Source organism: Narcine bancroftii, chromosome 8 (assembly GCF_036971445.1).
Source record: "Narcine bancroftii isolate sNarBan1 chromosome 8, sNarBan1.hap1, whole genome shotgun sequence".
Taxonomy (NCBI): Eukaryota; Metazoa; Chordata; class Chondrichthyes; order Torpediniformes; family Narcinidae; genus Narcine; species Narcine bancroftii.
Window position 1 is genome coordinate 145,662,500 of NC_091476.1, and position 22,911 is coordinate 145,685,410.

Here is a 22,911-nt window from a genome sequence, read left to right on the forward strand (position 1 = left end):
CCCAAAAATTTTAATTAGTATCAATAAAGCTATAAAATATCAAGTTTTGGTTACTAATTCCCACAACATTTGAGTATTTATTTTGGTAAAGTGGAGATGAAATTTGGAGCTGAAAGACTTTGGAATGCAAAGTGTTAATTAACAAAATTTTTAAAAATTGAGAGTAAATTGGCTGCAGATGAAAACTTTTGCTCAATTAATTGAAGAGATGCCGGAAAAATCTTAATGCCAGCATATATTTTTAATCTCCACTATCAAGTAAGGAGTCCATGAAAACACTCAATCCCCATTATCTACAAGGGATAGATTATGCAGATAAAAAAACACCAATGCCTGCTCATGTATCCAATAGATCTCCAAAAATATGCCTTCAATTGTTATGCATTAACATAAATCAATCAAAATGCTAAATGGCAGTTAACAAAACTGTTCCAAAAACATTCGCCAGTTCGAGCACGGCATCTGAAGAATATGCGATATTCAAGCCCTTCCTGGATTGTGGTAAACTGGAAAGAGGGAGGTTCTTCTCAAAGGGGTGGGGGATAGAGTGACAAGGAGCAAGGTGGCAACAAAGATGAGTGATGGGTTTGAGATTTTCCCCCCACTGTATTTACCAAAAGATCCAGGTGGGAGGAATACATTTATACATATTCCCACTCAGTCTATTATTGAATATTGTTGGCATAACTCAGAGCTTCTTAAAAAATTCATTCAAGATGGGAATTGGATCTATGAATAACATATCACCAGATAAACAAATATTGAGTACATTACACACCGACTTCAATAAAGCTTGAATCCATAAATCAGCCCACTTGATTGGCAACTCATTTACCTCCCTAAATATTTTATTCCTCCATCGCCAGTGAGCTATGAACTGCATTGTGTGCCATCTGCAAAACATTCAGCACCTTCCAAAGGACACACTACTACTAAGAGCAACATGCACAAGAGAAGACCACCTGAAAGTGTCCCAAGTTTCACACTACCAGATTTAATGCATCACCATTCCTTCTTGTTTGGAGAACATCTACTGGGTGCTGTTGACCATCAGAACCACAGCATTTCAAGGCATCTCATTATCATGATCCTATCAAGAGCAACTGGGAATAGACAATAAAAGCTGGCTATTGCATTGACCAATAAACACCTAAAAAAATGTAAAATAGTACATGATCTGTCACAGAACAGGGATTTTCGTGGTGCTGAATATGTGGCAAAATGTCTACTTTGGTATTAAACACTTCACATGCAGCTTTTATCTAGGCAATTAGGCAGATTTCCATCAATGACTTGAATGTTATACATGACTGGGTCATTCAATACAGAATGCCTAGGATCTGATCTGCTCTTGGAAATTAAACGATTTATGCTTGAGCAGTGAATTGGAGGTGATGACCAAGCCATTGGTCACTGGCTGGAATTTAAAAGCAAGCTAGGTTGCAATCCAGTTCTTGCTGTACACAGGCATAGATGGTCATTGACCAGGTCACTCAAGATTATTATTATTATGCTCAGAGATCCAAGGATGCTCATTTTAGTTTAACAAAAGCTACTGATGCAACACTTGGATGGATAAAGCATTCCCAAGAAACAAGATGATATTGCCAACTGGTTTTAGTATTCATACAAGAAATGGTGACATGCTTAATGTGCAGGAGTGCCAAGTGCATTAATCCAGAGTTAAAACAAAGTAACTCAAAATTCTTTTACAGCATTGACATGAAAGAAATCAGGGATTTGTTCATTCCCATTTTCAATGCTTCCTTGAACAGAGTTTAAGATGCCTACCATTTGGATGTAACTTCATAAACATTACTTAAACCCACCATTGGCAAGAGTACAAATGGCAATAGCAATTAAGGCAAGTCCAGAAACGACTAAACTATATTGATTTATTTCCTTTGCACTATAGACCAGTTAAACTTTTAATCCAAAAATAATGCAGCTTTTCTGAAAACCAGAGAAGCAGCTGAGAAACTTACTGCAGGCACCAGAAGTTTCTTAACCTCTTCAACAGCTCTTCTTAACTTTAGTTCTGCTCTGTCTTGAGTATCTTCCACAGTTATTAATACGTGGAGCTCTTCATTCAGATGCTCCCAGTTGGGTTTTCCTCTATTCTGTTCTTCCTGCAAGGATAAGAAACAGAAAAGTATAGAACAGAGAATCAATATTTGGTCCACCTGGAGCATGACCACACAAAGCCTTCAGTGCACCTTTCCCTTCCTCTAATGCTTTGAGGCATCCAAAGCCTTCCCACCATGTTTTTATACTGGATCCATTGGCCAAAAGTAAATCAATGGAAGCAAATTACAGATTTAAAAACTATGCAGCACTTGAGTAACACTAGATAACAAAGATAATGCATTAGAATGGTGAAATTTACTTTGAATCAATTCCAAGCAGATTATCCAGAACATCATCTATAATTTAACAAATGAGCACTCCAAGTATATTACCCCAAATACCTGGAACCCATTCCATTTGATCTTCAAGCTAAAACTATCAAAACTGCAAGGATTTACTGCATCTCCTGTCAAATTATCTGGTTACAAAGCACACATCCTTCTACCAGCACTTAGTTAACAAATGCAAAAACATTCAAAGTTCAGGTCCCCTAACCAGGTTATAAACTCCACTTATGGGAACTGGTATATAGGAGCATCCATAACATTAAAATTCAAAAGTCCAACGTATATTTGAAAAAAAACACTAGTTTTCCCTCTCCACCATTAGTAATTGTTCTCAGTCTCAGTTGCAGACAAATGAACTTAGACATCTAAAAATGGACCTCATTCCTTACCAGGGACAGACTTTCAGATTTTCTTTTGCTGACAACAGCTAAGTACTACATTCTACTCCAGAAAGACTGACCTGCTATTAATTAAATATTCAGCTTCCAAAGACCATCCCACCATATAAAGAAAGTCAGTACATGATGGGTTTCTCCCAGAATGTTCTTTCAATAATCTGATCTTTGTTATCTGATTAAGTTTTTCTGGAATATTCAAATCAAAAATGCCAGACTCAAGATGAGATCATCTCTTCAGAACTACATAATGTTCATCATTTCTTGTAAAAAGATATACCGGTTCCAAGGATATTATTTATGTTGGGCATCAATTTAAAAAGGATAACCAATATCTCATGTAGCTGCACACAAAAATACAATAACAAAAACATGTAAAGGGCTCAAACTTAAATAAATATTGAGAAGGGAGCTGATGAAGGTCAAAATTCTTACTGGATCATTAGTAGGAAGCAGAAATCAGAATGGCACAAAAATCAAATCACAACCAGTGAACAATTCTGCATTTGAGGACAACACCAAAGCTCATTTTGCCCCCCCCCCCCTATATTTGTGCTCCAATCTCTCCATTTTGTTGTTTAATATTTTTCCCCCATATTACCTACAACCAGTGATGTGCTGAAGAATAATATGAATAAAGAGTTGAATGTAGAAGATATCCAGGCAATATCTAATTGAAATAAGATTTGCATCTTTCAATTTCCATAAATTGTATGACATCATCTAAAGTCAGCAAACAAACCTACATCAGGTGCACTTCTGCACTAATCCAGAATGCTGAAGCTGAAGAGTACATGAAAATCCCTTATTTAAAAGCAAGATATGACCACCCTTCATGGGTAGAAATGGAATTAAATTTTATGAAGAATATTGGCAATTTTAGGGTCCTTTTTGGACAAGTTAACTGATAATCTGATATTTAAGTATAGTTTGAGAATATTGGCACAGTTTAGGTTTTTGGATTTCAGAATTTTTCCCTTGCTAGTCCTATTTTATCTAATCATTTTTACCCTTGCACAGCTTTTAAGATGGGCACATATGGGGCATTAAATATTTTAAAGATCTTTTTATGTTTTTTTTTAAACTTTTTCTTGAAATTTATATTTCATTATATTATTGTACTGTTTAATTTTTGTATTATTATAAACATCAATAAAAATTAAAGTTTAAATCCCTTCCATCATTGGATTTAAATTCAGGTTTTGCTGCTCTGCAGGGATGAAAGCCACTACCATTTAGCTGTGTTGTGGTTTAATAGAATGCACATTCACCCAACTGGGATGCTCGTCTCACATTTGTCTCAAGCTATTCAAGTGCACACACATGACAAATTGAATCTTAAACTCATTATACAAGCTTAAAAATTATTCAAAGGTATACTAGTTTATTCAACGACCAGCCCACCACTTCAGCATTATATTAATTGATAAAAACCATTCAAATTCTGACTATGGACATGTTGAAAATATATTTATTATTCTGCCAACTTGCAGGGATAAAACAATAAATCATTTTGTACATTTTACCAGTTTACCGAAATCGGTCATCCTTCCATCCATCAGCAAAGAAACTGCTGGTGACAACCATCAAAACAGATGGGCAGAACAAGAGCAAGGTTTAATTCTTGAAGTAAATGAACCTCTACCTTTGCTGAGGCCAGATGACAGCCCTCAGACTCCTCTAATTGACCCTTACAATAGGACACCAAAGAACATCGAGCCATCATCTCCAATCTCGTCACTTCTGGTTATTTCCCTGTCACGGCTTCTAACCTTATCAGTTCCCATCCAGCACTGCCCAGTTCTACCCCTTACCCAAGAATTTGTAGGCATTCTTCTGTCTCGAACACAATGGTGTACCGTGGATAGTCAGTTAGTTTTAGAGCAGTATCTGGAATGGCTCATGAGGCCCACTCTGGCATGACAATCTCTGCCACATTTGCTGCAGATTAAGTCTAAATGATGGGTTGTGGTCAACTGGCTCTGTTGTCTCTGCTTCCTCCGTGTCCTCTTGTCCTCCAGCTGACACGTCCACTATTCCTCACCGCTCTTTATGCCCTTTCTGACAGCGCTTCTCCAGTGTCCAGTCATCAGCAGGGGGGTTCCAGTTGGCCACATCGATGTGCACGAATTTCAGGTCACTCTTGCAGACATTTTTTAATTGTAGCTGTGGCCAGCCGGTGGGTCAAGATCCTTCAGCCAGACAACCATACAGCAAGTCTTTTGGGATGCGACCATCCTCTACATGGTGTGCATGGCCAAGCCACCAAAGTAGTTTCTGACACACCAGGAGGTGACCAGTGGGACATGATGGTCCCTCCCACCATCAAAGACAACCCATGGCATCCAACTCTACGCCATTAGAGTCAGGACTTATAACCCGTAACTGCTGTCTTCTGTGTTGTACTCTCACTGCAAGATGAGACTGGAGTGACCTCTCAAGGGTGCATGCCAGGACAAAGTATGAGGAGGGCTTGTGCTGCCCAGACAACACAATGGCCCCCTTCTTGACTTCAACATCAGAGTCTAAAAGGAGTGCAGGGCACCACGTTTGGGGATGACTTGATTGCAGAAACTGCTGGAAGGATGACAACTATGTGATGCCCAACCACCTTGAGGATTTCTGTAGGGGTTTCTTGAGTATCAATTTCTTGAGTATCAATTGATGTAGGATCAATTTAATATCAGAAAATTAGTACAATTCATGGATCACAGTTGGACAATTCCATCAAAATTATCCATAGAATTGTGATAACTTCTCCGCATACTTTAAGGATGCATCTTTGGAAAGCATACAAAAACTAGAATGAACTCCGTGAATAGCTACAAATATAGGACGAGGCTGAGGGTGCTCTGTGTGTAACAGAAATAGTTTTTAAATCATTAAATGTCATAGAGTTAAGATAAATTTTTATGCCATTCCTGAGCAGGAGGTTCAATGTGGCTGACACCACATAGGAAATAAAATAATTCTACATTTAAAAAAAGGAAACAGGTTGCTCAAAGATAATTAAATCAATTCCAGATACTTAAATATCACGTATTAAGGTCAATTGTATTGCTTTTAAACTAACAGCCATGAATTCAAAGGTCCAAATTATTCAGACCCGAAACAACTGCCTTTTACTTCCTATGGATGCTGCACGACTTGCTGAGTTTTTCCAGACCTTTACTGTAGCAATACCATTGGCTGTTGCAAGTGAACTTTGATGTTTTTCCCCCCAATGCGATGAAATTGAAGTACCCAGACCATGGGTTTGCCCCACTGAATGTGTAATGCCTCTCAAAGGGCACACAATCCAAGAGGATCCTGAAATGGAGACAGTCCAGAAATGGTGCACATAGTTTTTGTAGTTATCATTTGTATGGAGATGAGCTGGGTTGTCAGCATGAGGAGGGTGGCATCGGGACTGACTGGGACACGTGTCAGAACTGGTGGGATGGGGATAGGATATGGAGGGGAGGGAATATAGCAATAGTGTTGAGACTTTGCTGTCAAGTTTCAGAGTTTATACTCTCTGCACATGGCTGTGCTGTGCAATTACTCAGCAAAGAGGTTTAAGGCATTCTTTCCTCCAATAGCCTACAGGTCACCTTTGGACAAGGTGTAGTGCCTGTTTAACCTCCCAATCAGGAAGGCATGAAGCCATGGATTGCAGATGGTTTTTACAAGCAGATTCTACAAATTGGAACTTGTGGTTGTAAGACTAAAAACGCTGGGCTGATAAATTTGCTTTTCAATGGCCAGGATTACTTGTCCAGTATGGACACTGTAACTGAAGGCAGCAACGGAAAACCAGTATTTTTCCCTATGTATAATCATGAACTCAACATTGACTATTGTCTCAACTCAAAGAAGGGAGCCTTTACCAAAGGAGAACGGGGAGGTAACAACTATAACTCAGAGGGTCAGAGATTGTGATGGATGGAGAGACATGATCACCCATGCTGAATGGTAAGGAACCTGAATGACAAGATGACCCCCTGATTTTGAGGTGACATTTTTAAGTTTCAAAGATCATTCGAGATGCCAGCATATATGATTTATATATTTGATTTGCAGAGCACATTTCTCAACACAAGGCCAAACTAATAACAAGTTTACTGTCATAACATACACATGCACCAAAATACCTACTGCTGCCAAACAAGTATTAGTAAAAAAAATATTTTAACATACATTAAATGAATATAAAGATGAATATTCAAAGTTTATATTGCAAAAAAAGTGCATTTCAATAGTCTTTTTGTGGAGCCATAGTTTCTGAATAGGGCAGGGTCAGGAGCTAATGGCTGTTGGCGGGGGGGGGGGGGGGAAGAGCTATTATTGAACCTATTGGTGCTAGACAAAATAGATGCCAAATATTGAAATTATAAAGTACCAATTCATTTATGAAATCAAACTTTTATACCCTGATTTAATAGTTAAATTGTTGGAACTCAACAGCATAAGAATCTTTAGAAACATCAGCATGGGAAATGACTTTATTACTGGAAGATGACTTGGCAGAACTTACCAAATGCTGCCAAAACATCTTTCAGAAGAAAAAGGTCCCAAAAAAAGCAGTTTTTTTCTTTGAAAATTCTAAACTTTCAAAGCAAACATGAGCAAGCATGAATCGCTTCTAAGACTTTAACCAGATGGCAGTAAAGTCAGAAGCACCATTATGATTAAATTTTTTTTTATTGTAAAAATTACACAATGCCACATTGCTTAGCAAACTTAAAATCAATTGCTTTTACAAGATTTTTGGCAAGAAAGAATACCCAGATTACCCCTGTGTTTTATAGATTTAAGATTGACATTTATTATTGCCACTCAAATTGCCTGCAGACCAGACAAATTATTGTCAACTTCATCTAGTTTAGACACACAAATTAGTTAATTTTGCTCATTTGTTTTCACGCGAAGAGCAATACATCTTATAAATCAGATTTTTGTCTCCAAGTCTTTCTACACCGGCTCCTACTCCCATCGACCCCCTGCAGTTTCTTTCATTCACCTGCACACTCAGGGTAATTTCTAATGACTCGTTAATCTAGAAAGCATTTTTGACACAAAGCACCCAGAGAGAAACTGTAAAGTTACAAGAAAAACTCCTATGCCACATCCGAGGTCAGGACTGAACTTGGGGCACTGGAGCATCTCTACTACTTGCGCCACACTGGAGAAAAGTTGAAAATTAGATGCAGTTCCTTACAACTTCCTAAAAGTTAATATTTCAGATAGAAGTAATTTAATCCATAAAGAAAACACCATCTGCTCATACTAAGCAGATATTAAACCCTGTTGTGGTCTCCAATACATCGGAGAAATTATTGTCCCTTCATCACCAGTCAGGGCCCCAAACAATTCTTCCAAGTGAAACACTTGTGATTCGTCAGCATCCAGTGTTCACATTGTAACCTCCTCTAGATGAGGAGATTGTGTATTTCACTTCAATCACACCATCTGCAGGCTTTGTTGTTTAACTTAAAAGGTCTTTTGACCAGGCACTTCATCAGTTCTGTTTTAATCAATTACTCCTAGGCAAAACCAATGCAAAATTATTCACCACATCAATATATGGGTTTCTACATTAGGTTCAGTACATGTAAAACAAATATACATCCAAACCAAAAAAACAACCTGAGAAACAAATATACATCAATGGTCAAGGACGTTTTTTTTAAATTACTTGAACCTTACAAGATAAGGCTGATATCTATCTGGCCCTCTATAGCCCTGCTAAAGGCAGAGTTGCTGAAATAAATGCTGTCCACAGCAAGCAAGTAAACCAGTAACTGCCATTTATTCAAACAACACACGTTCCTTTTTAGGGGAGGAGACAGGCTCACGGGAATGAAGTCAGAATGCTGCTGGACCCTGCCCATTCCCCAGCAACACGTTCCTACAGCCTGGAACTTCTGCGCAATGGGTGAAACTTCATACCGAATGAACCTATCCAAAATGAGGTGGACTGTTGACCGGATGATTGAATACCTGCTGTCGTGGGGAGGATTGGGTGGCCTGTAGATGTATCGCACAGGAGTGTTTGGCCTCCTGAACCTAGCACGAACTCAATTTGTAGGCTGGTGATGGCAGTGTGTTATGCCTGTGTGTCAGCACCTTCAGCTTGGTCCCTGGCGAGTTGAGCTGTGTCGATGCCACCCATCACCTCAGAGATCGTTGGCCTGGACAGTTCATCAGCTACCACATTGGATTTCCCCACTATGTGGCAGAAGTCTGTTATATATTCAAGAGATGTATGAAAGGTGTCATTGTTGCCTTGCCAGCCAGGGGTTCAAGACTTTGCACAGCGCCTGCACCAACGGCTTGTGGTATCTATAGGCTGTGATCCCTCGACCTTCGAGGAAATGGTGTATGACCAGGTACATTGCCAGCAGTTCGGAATCAAATGCGCTGTACTTCAGCTCGGGTGGTCAGAGGTGTTTGCTGAAGAAAGTGAGTGGCCGCCACTGGTGATCCACCAACAGTTGCAGCACTGTGGCCACTGCCCAGTCTGAGGCGTCAATGGTTAATGACAGGGTTAAGTCTGGATCTGAGTGCGCCAGGAACGTTGCTTCGGAGAGTGCTGTTTTGGTCTCGAATAGCTGGAGTGCTTCTGCAGACCACTGGGCTCATTACTTGGCTTAACAAGGTCGAAGAGAGGCCACTGCTGCACCTGGGAGAAAGCGATGATAAAAATTCAACATCCCAAGGAATTCCTGCAGGCTTGAGGGTTTTGGTCCTAGGAAAGTTCAGAATAACCTCAACCTTGTCAAGCAAAGGTGTTGCTCCTTCACTAGAGATGCAGTCCCCAAGCCGATGGTGGAAAAACCAAATGGGCACTTGGGCGGATTGATGGTTAGCCCCAAAGTCTGTGGGTCCTGGCGACTGGGCTGGCAATGAGGATGTCATCCAGGTACACCAAAATCCCATCCTGGTCTCTTTCCACTACGTCCATGAGGAGCTGGAATGTTTGGGCCGCGCTTTTCAGTCCAAATAGGATTTTCAAGAATTCAGAGGCAAACTGAGTGATTATGAAAGTCTTCCGGACATCGTCCTTGCGCACTGGACTCTGGTGGTAGCCAGATTGACTTTGGAAAAAATCTGGGCACCTTGCAGTCGTGCGGCAAAGTTCTATGCGTGCAGGATGGGGGTATCTGTTGCATCATTAAGCCTGCGGTAGTTCGTCACCTCAGGGGCACCAGCCACCAGAGTTTTTTGGGATCATGTGTAGTGGCGAAGACCATGGGCTGTTGGAATGGCAAATGATCCACAATTCCTCCATCATAACAAACTTGACCTTGGCTTGGAGGAGCTCATCTTGGGGTAGTCACCTTGCCTGTGCGTACACGGGAGGTCCGGTTGGCTCAATGTGATGTTGCACCCCATGTACTGGTTCCGCATTGTGGAAATTGAGGGCCAGTAGAGCGGGGAAGTCAGCGAGCAGTGCAGTGTACTCGCTTTGTTCGAGAGCATGGACTCCTAAAGGCTGGAAAGTGTGTTGGCGCAGTGTGAGGGAAAAGCCTGGAAAGTGGTGGCATTAACCAGCCGTTATCGGTTGAGAGCGACCAAGAGTTCATTCGCCCGGAGGAAATCCACTCCTAGGAGAGCATGGCCTACTGAGGCAATGGTACAGTCCTACCTGAAAACAGCATTTCCAGCATGAATTGTCACACAATGTGCCCCTTAGGTGGGGATAGTTGGATCATTGGCAGCCTGTAGGGATAGGCCTTTGGCATTGTTCTCCCGCTCAAAGAACGTGGGCGGAACTAGCACTGGTGTCTATCAGGAATTCTTGCTGGGCCTTCCAGTCACAAAGGTAAAGCAGGCCTTTTCCGGTGACAACTGCAGAGGCCACTAACGGCAGCCAGCTTGCTCGTTTCCCTGCATCAGGCTGGGTTTGCTTCCTGAAATGGCGTAGGCTAGTACGCACCACCAGGCATTGCGGCCCCACCAACAGTGGTAGTAGCAGAACCCTGTTTTGTTGCTGCATTGTGGCTGGGCTGCCGCAATGGCTGCCATGGGGGCACACCAGGTGGCTGAGGTTTGTGCTGTTGCTCCCACTGCGCGAACGAGTTGCACGTAGATGGAGTCAGGTTGCGGAGTGCGGAAGAACCAGTCTGCTTTTCACGCCAAGAGTGGCAGTTTGGCAACGTGGACTGGCAACTTAGAAAGGAACAGGGTCTCAAACAGGAAGCACTTTGTGTGTCCATCTGCAAGGCCACCAACTCCTACATCAATTCTGAGGGGTTGCGTGTTAAGCACGCGAACGACCCATTCATGCCGGCTAAGTTCAAATGAGTAGAGCAAAAACCATTTAACATCGTATACTTGCTGTCCACATGTTTTTTGACAAACTGGGCTACTTTTGCTGCTGTGGTGGGGTCCAGGGTGCTGACCATGTGCTAGAACTTAAGTGTTCTTGGCTGATATTCCTCCCAGAGAGAACTGTGATTCTGCAAGTTGCAGCCAGCTGCAAGTGGAAGCTTACGGCCTAATCTGCCGCACGAGATCCATTGGTGGCAGCTGCTTGGGCTGTGGATGAGTCAGCAGGATTCTAAAAACTTAGAACCTGTTTGGGGTCACCACTGCAGCACTGCTAAAGGCAGAACTTCTGAAATAAACGCCATCCATACCAAGTAAACCAGTAACTGCCGTTTAGTCAAACCATGTGCACCATTTTTAGGGGAGGCGACAGGCTCATGGAAATGATGTCATAATGGCGCTGAGAGGCCTGGCCATTCCACTGGTAAAGCGCTCCTGCAGCCTGGAACTTCTGCGCTGGGTGGGGGAGGGGGTGGAGCCCCTGTGCCCTGCCGCGCTGGCAATTTGGCCTGTCATGTGCAGCACTTACACCTCAATATTTAAAATTTAGTTTTCAATACTCCCTTTTACATATGGGCTAAATGTGGCAGTGTGCAGAACAAGGTAGAGTAAAAACACAGAAATGCTGGAAGAACTCACCAGGTTTCGCAGCATTCATAGAAGATAAAGATGTACAACTAAGCCCTTCACGGTAAAGCAAATATCAGGCAGGGGAGGCACACACAGTTAAAACAAGAACTCTCAGAACAAGGCAGCGCAAGAGCCAGCAATTATACACAGGTGATAGTCTATGTGAAGAAAAACAAAGCATCCAATCAGCTGAGTCAACTCTTCAGTGAAGCTGTACAGCGACAGGACTGGTGGTGGCCTGAACTGTTCTGCAAAATGCATCAACATCTTAATTATGGCTGTGTTTTGCCTACAATTTTCCCCACGTCCATAATACTGTACTTTCTTTGCCATTATCTGCACCTTAAAGATCTGTGGTTGATTTCAGTAAAAGAGGTGTTTTAGCATATGAGCTTCTACCTGATCATTCAACAGAACCTGACTCATCATAAATTATTTTGTACTTGAGATGTGAATGGGATCAAATGAACAAGAGGCTTTTTTGCAAATTTGAGACCATCATGGTTAAACTTTATAGCACAAACCTGTCTACATTTTGCTCATCCTTGACAAAGGGCTCAAGCCCGAAACATTGGTTGTGTATCTTTATCTTTGCTACACTGTTTAACCTTCTGAGCTTTTCCAGTATTGTGTTCATCCACTCTGCTGACCACTGTGCCCCTAGTATTTAAGCTTACCTTCTTTTTGTCTCGCATTGAACTTTTCCCTCTCACCATGATCTTGCAACCAGTCTCTGCTTCCAGTTGTTTTGCAGTGAGCCCTCTTGGGCCGAGGATTCTACCAACGAAGTTAAACTGAGGAAGACAGAAAGGACATTGTCAGAATGCAACCAAGTTCAGTCACTACAGTTCTGCACACTTCAGACAAGCACAGTACTTTTCTCCTTAGCATTCTTGTAAGACAAACTATTTTTCTTTACAAGATTTATTTGTCAAAATAACTTTGTACGGCTTTACATATTATTATGCATTTTCATTGTTTCCTGAAAAAGGCCTTTGGAAACTCTTTTTGAAAAAAGCTTCTATATTTTTCTTTATGTGGTAGGGAAAGAAAACAAATCAGAGTTAAATTCCCTCAAAATATACTCAATTTTCAATAATCTGCTTTCAAAAAAAAAAGTAATTTGGCTCTTTACACTAAAGGGTACCTTCAAATTGCCCCTTAATTTATGGCAATAAAATTGCTTCCTATAGATAATTTGTACTGAAAAGTTTGAGAAACAGCCAATAAATAGCTCACGGTTCCTTTACTGTCATGTAATAACACAAACAATGTACATGACACACGTCACCTTTTGCTTGCAGTAAAGGCAGAGTTTCCATTAGCATTGCTTGGCACCCCCCATCATAAAGCAGCAAGAGTCCTTTCACAGACATGGATTCACCTCCAGCCTCCCTCAGACTTATTCAAATCATTGGGCAAACCGAGCTCCAGACCTTCGATATCACCAGGTAGCATTTGATAAATGGCCAGTCATCAGCCTGTTTGCCTGTCTCTCCACCTCACATCTTGTCCTATATCCCATCACCTCTGGGACCCTCAGCCAGCTTTGTACCCCTTTATATATGCAATTAACTTTTATCTTGGTCCTCAAAGAATCCTGACCCAAAATGTCAACTATTTTTTACTCATGGATGCTGTTTACCTGCTGAGTTTCTCCAACATTTCTTTGCATTAATGCTATACAACAAAACTGGTATCTGGTACCAATGGGGATTGGTAGATGCCAGATAGGTGATTTTTTTGGTCACATAAGATGGCATTTTGCATGCACCAACTTTAAACTTCTGTATTTTTTAGATATTTATTTTCTGCATTTTTTTGTCAGTTGCTTGAATTCCGAATAACGGGGTTTTAATGTATTAACCAACAGATGAAGGATCTTTATTATAGGAAAATTAAGCAATTTTCTTCTGCTGTTTTGACTAAAGTGTTCATTTGACAAGGTAGAATTTGCAGATAGGAATATCCAAATCTTTTAACAAATTTCAGGACAGCAGAATTTCTTATTTTTTTTCCCGATTTTTAAGAAGCATTCTTGGCAGGTACAAGCAAAATTGCATCTTCTAATTTGAATTTCTTCCCTCAGATTTAGATTGTGCTCCCAAGAAGCCATTCCATAAGTATTCTGAGCTTCCAAAAAAAATCCAAAAGAAATATTCTTATTTGTGTTAAGAAATGAAAAATCCAAAATTACCCAAAGACTATACTGCAAAACGTAGCTCAAGGATGCCATGATGACAATTCCTTTAACTCCCTTGCCCAGGGCATCTTTGAAATACATCAGATTGCAAAACAACATTTCTTAAATAGAACACAAACACAGAATTAAGTTTACGATCATTAAGAACAGAAACAAAAGTTCAGAACATGGGTGATTGCACCCACACACAGATTTTAATTGGTGATCACAAATTATATAAATAAAGTAGTCATTAAATTTATTCCAGAAATTGAATCTTCTGGATCAAGACATCAGAGCTGATGTAACAATGTGTGGCGATATGACACAAAGAAATACCGTCACATTCAAGCAGATTCGTTATAGGCGAAAAACCCTACCATTATACCCAATGTACAATTAGTCAGTTGTCCATTATATGCCGATTAAACAGCACATCCCTGCTTTAGATATTGACTTTATTTCCATGTCAATTCCTATACATTTGTATTGACCCAGTTCTGGGAGCTACTGAGATTCAAGTTTCTGCAATAATGTACAAACACACAGAATAGTGAAGTCATTGAAATTTTGTTTGCTGTATTCACAAATATCAGTGGCTAGGGTCCAATTATTGATTCACAATTTTAAAACTGAACACCAGCTTTATTGTTCCAGCTTATAATCGATATTGTACTCCACTAGTCTCACATTTAGATCATGTACCATACTTTACTGTGAGACAATTTTCCATTCCCAAGGTACTGCTCCCACCACAATGCTTTCTCTTTTCATCTCCATCAATACTTAAACGGTCTTCATAGTTCCTTTTCATGAAAACACAAACACTTGCCCTTTCACCTCTTTCATGCCACTCAGGGATCTAAACAGTGACTTAACTGTACTACTTACAGTTTAATATATTGTATTGTGTTTGTGTCATCTCCAATACATCGGGTAAACCATGTGCAAATTAGACAATACTTCCATTCTGTCTCCAAATGTGACCACAATGTCACTTTAATACTCAATCCCACTACAACCTCTGCAATTGATTTTATAAGCAAAGATTGAGCATTTTCTTCTGACTTGGAATACAAATCTCCTGGTCCTTGGATCTCAACACTTTCAGATAAAAATCATACAAACTTTGCATCAAATTTTTAGAAATTAATTTTTCCTTAAGTAGTTTCAGATTTAATTTAGCAGCTATTTAGTGCATCTCCACAGTCATTCAATGTCTTCACCTGTCCATAAGCAAGTTTTCCTTAGTTCTAAGTTAATTACAGTAGTTAATTACATACCTGCTGGGCCAGAGTATCTTCAGCATTTTCCATTATATTTCAGAGTTCCTATACGTGCAACATTATTTTTATATCAATTAAGGGGCAGAGGTTTCGAGGTAACATGAGGGGGAACTTCTTTACTCAGAGAGGGGTAGCCGTGTGGAATGAGCTTCCGGGAGAAATAGTGGCGGCGGAGTCAATTGTATTATTTAAGAAAAGGTTGGACAGGTATATGGATGAGAAGAAGATGGAGGGTTATGGGCATTGTGCAGGGAGGAGGGACTAGAGAGGGGTGTTTGGTTTGGTGCAGACTAGAAGGGCCTAATGGCCTGTTTCCGTGCTGTAATTGTTATGTTAAAGCAACCAAAATTAGCCAAGAACTTCAAATCCTTGGGTGTCAGCATCTGAGGATCTGTCCAGGAGCCTCCAGGATCGAAGCAATCATGAAGAAGCCTCACTAGCAGCTCTACTTCATGAGGAGTTTGAGGAGATTTGGTACGTCACCAAAGACTCTTGCAAATTTCTACAGGTGTGCCGTGAAGAGTATTCTGGGTGGTCGCGTCACTATTTGGCATGTACATGCTAATAATCAGGACAAGAAAAAATTTGAGTTGTGAACTTGGCCAGCAACATCACAGGCACTAGCTTCACTCCATAAAGGACATCCACATGAGGCGATGTCTTAAGAAAGGAGCCTATCCTCAAAGATCCCCACCACCCAGGCCATGCCCTCTTCATTCTGCTACCATTGGGGAAAAAGGTACAGGTGACTGAAGACGAGCACTCAGCAGCATAAGGACAGCTTCTTCCCCTCTGCAATCAGATTCCTGAATGAATAATGGACCACAGACTTTCTTTTTCTTGCACTTTTTATTTATTTTGAGGTTGTTTATATGAATGTTTGCACTGTGACACTGCTTCAAAGCAATGAATTTCATGGCACGTTCATGACAATACATTCTGATTAGATTTGCAATACCGGGTTTCAGATCTAGAATAGCAAAAGGCTTACTGCAATGAGTGAATAAAAAGCAGTAAGAGTAGAGCTTTTGAACAATTTCAGACCAGAGTACAATTTAACAGTAAATATGGCATATTATTAGAGTGCAGCCAATTGTAATGCATTTGTTTTCTATTTAAAAAAACCTACAAATGATGCTTTGTGCAAGTTGAACTTCTATCTGGTCTCTTCAGATGAAGAAATGAAAACTAAATGGCCAGATGCGAAATATGCTGAGAAGGTCTCAGGTACAAGGATTTCAACCTTAGTGCATTTCCTCAAACCAGCAAGTCAAAATATTCTAGACACCACTCCAGGAATGTGGATTTCAGGCTTCTACTTTTGCCAACCCAAAACAGTAAATGAACATTATAATAATCTTGAGAAACTTTTTAGGTGAACAGTATGCCACTGGATGCAGTTACCATCATCACTGGGTCTGTCAAAATAAACACGTCATTTTTCTCAATCTTTCATAGTTACTGCCTGCTTGCATTGATAAGTGAACAGTGTGGGATGATATTGTACTAGGATATCAAAGATAACACATTGCTGTGTCAGGGTTATTCAACACATTTGCTTGCAAAACTCGTATTACATTTACAACTCTGACTATAGAATTTGTATGTTCAAAATCAAGCTCAAGGTACCTTTATGGTCCAGCCTATGATGCAGTGATTAATATTCATGTGACACAAATTAACAGTCTCAAATATGAAAATATTCATAGTGAAGCACCCATCTGCAGATTGTCATAAAAACACAAAAATGCTGGTGGAACTCAGCAGGTCTTGCAATGTCCATAGGCCAAAAATGTCAGTTACATATCTTTACCTTCTATGTTTTTAACTCGCATATGCCCTTCCATTTAGTAGGAGCCATGAAACAATTTTGTTAGCAAATAATCCATTGTGTCTAGCAACCAGACACAATTTAGTTAGCCCAGTACTTGAAAGAAAAGCTCTAATAAAATGTGGACTGATCAGAGACCTCACTCAGCCAGATAAAAGCAGAATTCAGAAGTAGAAAACAAAACTAAGCTTACCACATGAACCTGCTTGAAGGAGAAATCTAACGGTGATGGGGAGAGAGGAACAGGGCTCAAAGATAGCCCTCTGATACAAAAAAGGTAAAGGGTGGTAATCTAGAGCAAGGGTGACATAAGATGAGGATGGAGACCAGGGAAATTGGAGATGTGCAGGAAAGACTGGAGATATTGGTGAGGGCCAAGTTCATGGCAGAAGAGGGGAACCTACGAAGGAATGGAAAGCTTCATCCTGGAAGCAGATGTGGTAGACACTCTAATTGAGAGAAAGCAATAGAATCCTAACAAGAAATAGGATGTAGTCAAGATCATTGTGAACCAGTGGGTTTATAGATGTCTGTAGATGGTTTGTTTTCCAACACAGACAGATGGAGAAAGGGGAGAGAGTGTAGCGTGTGGTAGAGTGAATAGGCACCACAGAAGTTGTCTGAGAACCCAGCATCAATGGTCATTCATCAAGACAAGTAGTTAAACAAATGTTGTTTTTAATTAACTTTAAACATAAAAACTTTTATCTATTTACTCAACTACCCAAATTAACCCCCTTCTAATTCTAAGCGCACGTGTATGTGTGTGTACATTTAAGAAAAGTTCTTTGGTTACCAGTTCAATCTCACTTCTCCTTCTTCCAACCAGGTATAAAAAGTTCACCAGGCTTTGGTGCTCGAAAGGTAAATATTTACCGCTCAGGGAGGTTCTTGTAGTCTTTGCGCAGAGAGATTTGTTGTTCCAGGATTTCCTTAACTGAGTTCTGCACATTCAGGGCTGGGGACAGAGTGGGAAAATGATGGGCGGCAAGGACAGCCAATGTGCTATGATCTTGAGGGGCAAGGGGAGTTGATGCATTGTGATCCCAAATGGAAGAATAAACTTAAATGGGCTGTATTGACTTCTCCCTTTCTTTAAGAGGAAGACCTTTGAAATTTAATTTTTGTTTTCAATTTCAAAGCGCAGCAGGGTAAGAGGCCCTTCCGACCCATGAGCCTGTGCCACCCAATTAACCTACAACTCCCATGTGCTTTGAAAGGTGGGAGGAAACCAAAGCACCCAGAGGAAAGTTAGATATGGGGAGAACATACAAACTCCCTACTGACAGCACAAGATTCAAACCTGGGTTGATGACACCATAAGAGCATTGTGCTAACTGTGCCACCCATTTTCTGTTCCTCTATCTGTGAAGATGTATAGGATAGTCAATGTTCAACAGATTTTTAGGTTCCAACAAAATCTAGATATGCAGGAGTCTGTTGGAAAAGTGGCATTTAAGAATCAGGATTAGTTGCAAACTTGTGATTAGCATGGCCAGCTCCAATGGTTAATTTTCTGCTCTTGTTCCTGCTTGTATTTTGGATCAAGCAGTGTTTAGTGCCATGTCACAATAAAACCGGTGTAATCACTACTTCCCTCCACTAGAACAGTGGTTCTCAACCAGTGGGCCACAGCATGTTTCCATGTGGGTCTTTAAAAATGTTAAAGACAATACTTTAAATCAGATAAAGATGCATTTCTTATAGAGCTGCATTTGACTTAAAAATATTGCTCAGTCATTGCCACTGGTAGGCCATGTTAGGCCAGAAGCCAGATGGGCCTTAGACCCAAAAAGGTTGAGAACCACTGAGTATTCATCAGAAAACAGTGAGCCAGTATACATATAAAGAAAAAAGCTCAGAAAGGTTAGGTCTTGTTGCAGGAAATGCAAATGACTTATTACATTTACTGAGTCAGACATGCTACTTATCAAACCCCTGAGCTAAAGATCCAAACTTTTGGATTGCCATTAATTCCAAAGTAGGTTATGAAATTGAAATAACTGATATTTCAACTTCTACATTAAACATGTACTGGGCATAATGTACTCACGTGCCAACCAAAATTTAAAATTTGATCATCTTCTCACCCTCCTGAATGCAAAGAATAGATAAAACTGCACGTGGTCAATAAACGAGAAAAATCCTTGAAAACTACGTTTTTTTTTACAATTTTCAAGCAAGGTCCCCAGTACCAACTCAGTTTGCCTACTAGAAAAGCCAGAAAATTAACTCTTCCTATTCACAGATGCTGCACAGGTGGATGAAATTTTAAAAGCTAGGCTGAGCCTCCCTCTACAACTAGATTGTTGAGTTCCTCATCAGAAAATCAGTCAGTGTGAATTGGTTACATCTCCTCCTGACTGACAATAAAACACAGGTGCACCTCAAGGATGGGTGCCTAGGCCACTGCTCTACTCTGCATCCATGCACAATTCAAAACGAATCTGTCAGTGGTCATCAGTAGAATCTCAAACGGCAAAATAGATACGCTAGTTGAGTGGTGTCGCAACAACCTTGCATTCAAAGTGAGCAAAACTAAAGGCTGATTGTGGACTTCAGGAAAGGGAAACCAGGAAAACACAAACTAGTCCTCATTGAGGGGTCAGCAGTTGAAAGCGTAAACTTCAAAATTCCTGAGTGTCAACATCTCTGAAGATCTATCGCGGGGCCTTCGTTTCAATACGATCATGAAGAAGGTTCACCAGCAGGCTACACTTAGTGAGGAGTTTTAAGTAGGTAGGTCACTAAAGACTTGCAAATTTCTACAGTGGAAAAAGTGGAGAGCATTCTGATTGGTTGCATCACAGTCTGGTACGGAGGAGCTAACGCACAAGACAGGAAAAGCCCACAGAGAGTTGTGAACTTGGCCAGCATCATCATGGGCTTCCCTCCATTAAGGACATCCACAAGAGGTAGTGTCTCAAGGAAGCAGCCTCCATCTTCAAGGACCCTCACCAGCCAGGCAGGCTAGCCCTCTTCTCACTGCTACCATCAGGGTAATGGGACAAGAGACTGAAGACAAAAACCCAGTAGTACAAAAACAGCTTCTTCCCCTCTGCCGTCAGATTTCTGAATGGTCAATGGATCACAGACGCTACCTCACTTTCTCTCTTTTTGCACTAATTTATTAATTTGATTATGACCAATTTCAAAAAATGCAATTTATCTTGTCTAATGTCCTCACCCCACCAGCAAAATACCCAGTTATTCTACTTCAAATTCTATTTATACCTGGGTTTGGAGAATTACAGACAATGCCGGACGTTACTTCAATTAACACATTATTCACACTATTCAGATAAGCCCAATGAAAAATGTTTGTCTCAAACCTTGTTTAAAAAAAATCTTTGAAAGAATCTTAAATCAGTCACAAAATCAGCTTAAAGGGAGCATTGTCAAATAGGAATTTCAAAATTCTTAGTTTTCCATCCCTTGTTTCCTGGTAATGTAAGCAGGGTCAGGAATACCCAAAAGGAAACAACTCACTTGGAAAATAAAAATCATAGTTTAACATTATCAATGTTAAGAGACAAAAAGGACTCTCGCATCAAATTAGGTCCTACACTCCCTTAGCCACAAAAGATGAGGACTTTAGCATTCTAGTCACAAACAATTCAGATTCAGCACCAACAAGGACTACTAGCTGGATTATTTCAAATCAGAGAATTTGATCTCTTATCCCATCACTCTTTGGAGCAGAGATATATCCATATTTCAAATGGTCATTAAATCCAACATCCAAAGATAGGATGAAACTGCCCAATTGCTCTTTTTTATTAAATAACTGTCAATGCTCATGCAAAACATCTGTCAAATCATTTGCTTAATGCAAACTGCAATTTTAACAGTCATTCCAATTAATTTAATTCTAATACACATCAACACTAAACATTTGTAAAACTGATAGTCTAACATTTAATTTTGGTATCCTATAGTGCAACATCTGGCTCATTCCTTAGTCTGGATACGAGTCAGGAACCTTCAGGGTAGTCAGGTCTAGGGTTTGGATTGTGAGCTAGGTGCAGAGACGGAGTAAAGCACACATGTCAAACTCAGGCCCGCGGGATATAATAATATTTGGCCCGCAAGATCATATCAACTATATGTATTAGAGCTGGCCGCCGCGCCAGTATAGCGCATGCACAGCTAATACTACAAATCCCAGAATGCTTTGCAAATGCATTGGCGCCGGCCCGTCAGCCCGCTAATCGCCCCCACCTCCTCTGTTTACTTTCATTGGCATCTAAAACCTGTCGCCCAACTCACATGTAAAAAATGGCCAAACGAAAGACAGAAAACAGGACCTTTCAAGACAGGTGGGAGGAAAACTATATGTTCATCATCTTAAAAGACAAACCTGTTTGTCATTGAAGCAAGTTGTTATTTTTTTGACTTGTTGGCTTGTGAAAAAAAATACATTTAAAAGGAGCTTAAAGGCTATAGAGAAATATTATTTATTGAATATTTTATTTCTCATTTGTTAATGCTTCTTCTGGAAAGAGTTTAACCAAAACTATTATTAAACATTTATTTTAATAAGAAAAAGTTTAACATTACATATGTTGAAAGAAGAGAAAACATGCAGATGTTGTTGAAAATTTTCAATAAATATTTAGTTTGGCCCACGACTTAGTCCAAGTTTTTAATTTTGGCCCTCTGTGAATTTGAGTTTGACACCCCTGGAGTAAAGGCTTGCGGCCTGGATATGCTTGCAAATGGAGGAAAAATTTGGAGGGTTTTTTTTTAAGATTCTTCCGTGTAACAAAAGAATGAAATACAAGTTTGTTTGGGATCCAACAGTCCAGAAAATCTGCTCATCCAGCACTAAAGTACCAAGAATGGCAGATCGCTGGCATTTTACTTTATGTGCATGTTCTTCCAATATCCTTGATATTTGAATTTGTAAAATTTAGCTGGATGTGGCAAGATGCAATTTTGAACTTAAAATTCATAAATGAAGACAAAAAAGCAAACTCCATACTTTCAAACTAGAGCGCGAAGCACAAAATGTTTAAATATGAATATATATTTCCTTACATCAGTCAATGGAACAAATGCCTATTCCTGGAGTAATCCTATTCCCCCACACTTCCCCTCCATTTTTCTGCAGCTTACATTCTCATATGTCAAATCAACTCTCCAGTCACCAACACAAAAGGCAATTTGCAGTAGCCAATTATCCTGCTAACCACTAACTTAGATTTGGGATGAAACTTGAGCAGCCAGAAGAAACCATGTCACAAGAACAGCATGCAAACACCACACAGAGCACCAGAGGTTGGAATCAAACCCCAGTAACTGGAGCTGTGAGGCAGGAACATTACCAACTCCACTATTTAGACTTCCTGGTGCCTTAGTTTTAGAAGGGGATGCAAATAAAATTGCTGATGTTGGAAATAAGATGCTAGAACCAATCACAATAGGCTTAGGATCTTGGACCAAAAATATTTCTTTCCACAGATACTGCCCGACACATTGAGTGCTTCCAACATTTTCTGCTATACATTACACTGTACAAGGCTACATTACGCAATGCTAATGTTGGGCAACAAGCCTATTTTGAGAAATTTGTCAAAGGAGCAGAGTCTACATTAATTTCAGGTTGGTGAGTCATGTTAATCATCCTCTTGCATATATAATTCACAACATTCCACAATACCTCATGACAGATCAGAGGCAAAAAAAATCAAATCATCTGTGGACAAGAAAGGCATTTAAAAACATTACTGAGTATTCAGAACAGCAGACTTATCTTCATGCAACTTCTGATTAATTAGATTTGAAGCACATTACAACAACTGCTCCCAACGCTACAGTAAACCTCCCAGGTGACTGGGGTAATGATTAATTTATCCAT

The 22,911-nt window shown here is 40.2% G+C and overlaps 1 protein-coding gene across 6 annotated transcripts in view; it reads right to left on the minus strand.

Moving 5' to 3' along the window:
• qkia (QKI, KH domain containing, RNA binding a) overlaps nucleotides 1–22,911 on the minus strand; it is an 85,026-nt gene that overhangs the window by 29,836 nt on the left and 32,279 nt on the right. For all 6 annotated transcript variants that reach the window (XM_069895179.1, XM_069895177.1, XM_069895176.1 and 3 more), the window contains 2 exons: nucleotides 12,430–12,546; nucleotides 1,986–2,129 (listed from right to left, as the gene is read on the minus strand). In XM_069895179.1, coding sequence (XP_069751280.1) covers nucleotides 1,986–2,129; nucleotides 12,430–12,546 — 261 coding nt within the window. The remainder of the gene's footprint in view (nucleotides 1–1,985; nucleotides 2,130–12,429; nucleotides 12,547–22,911) is intronic.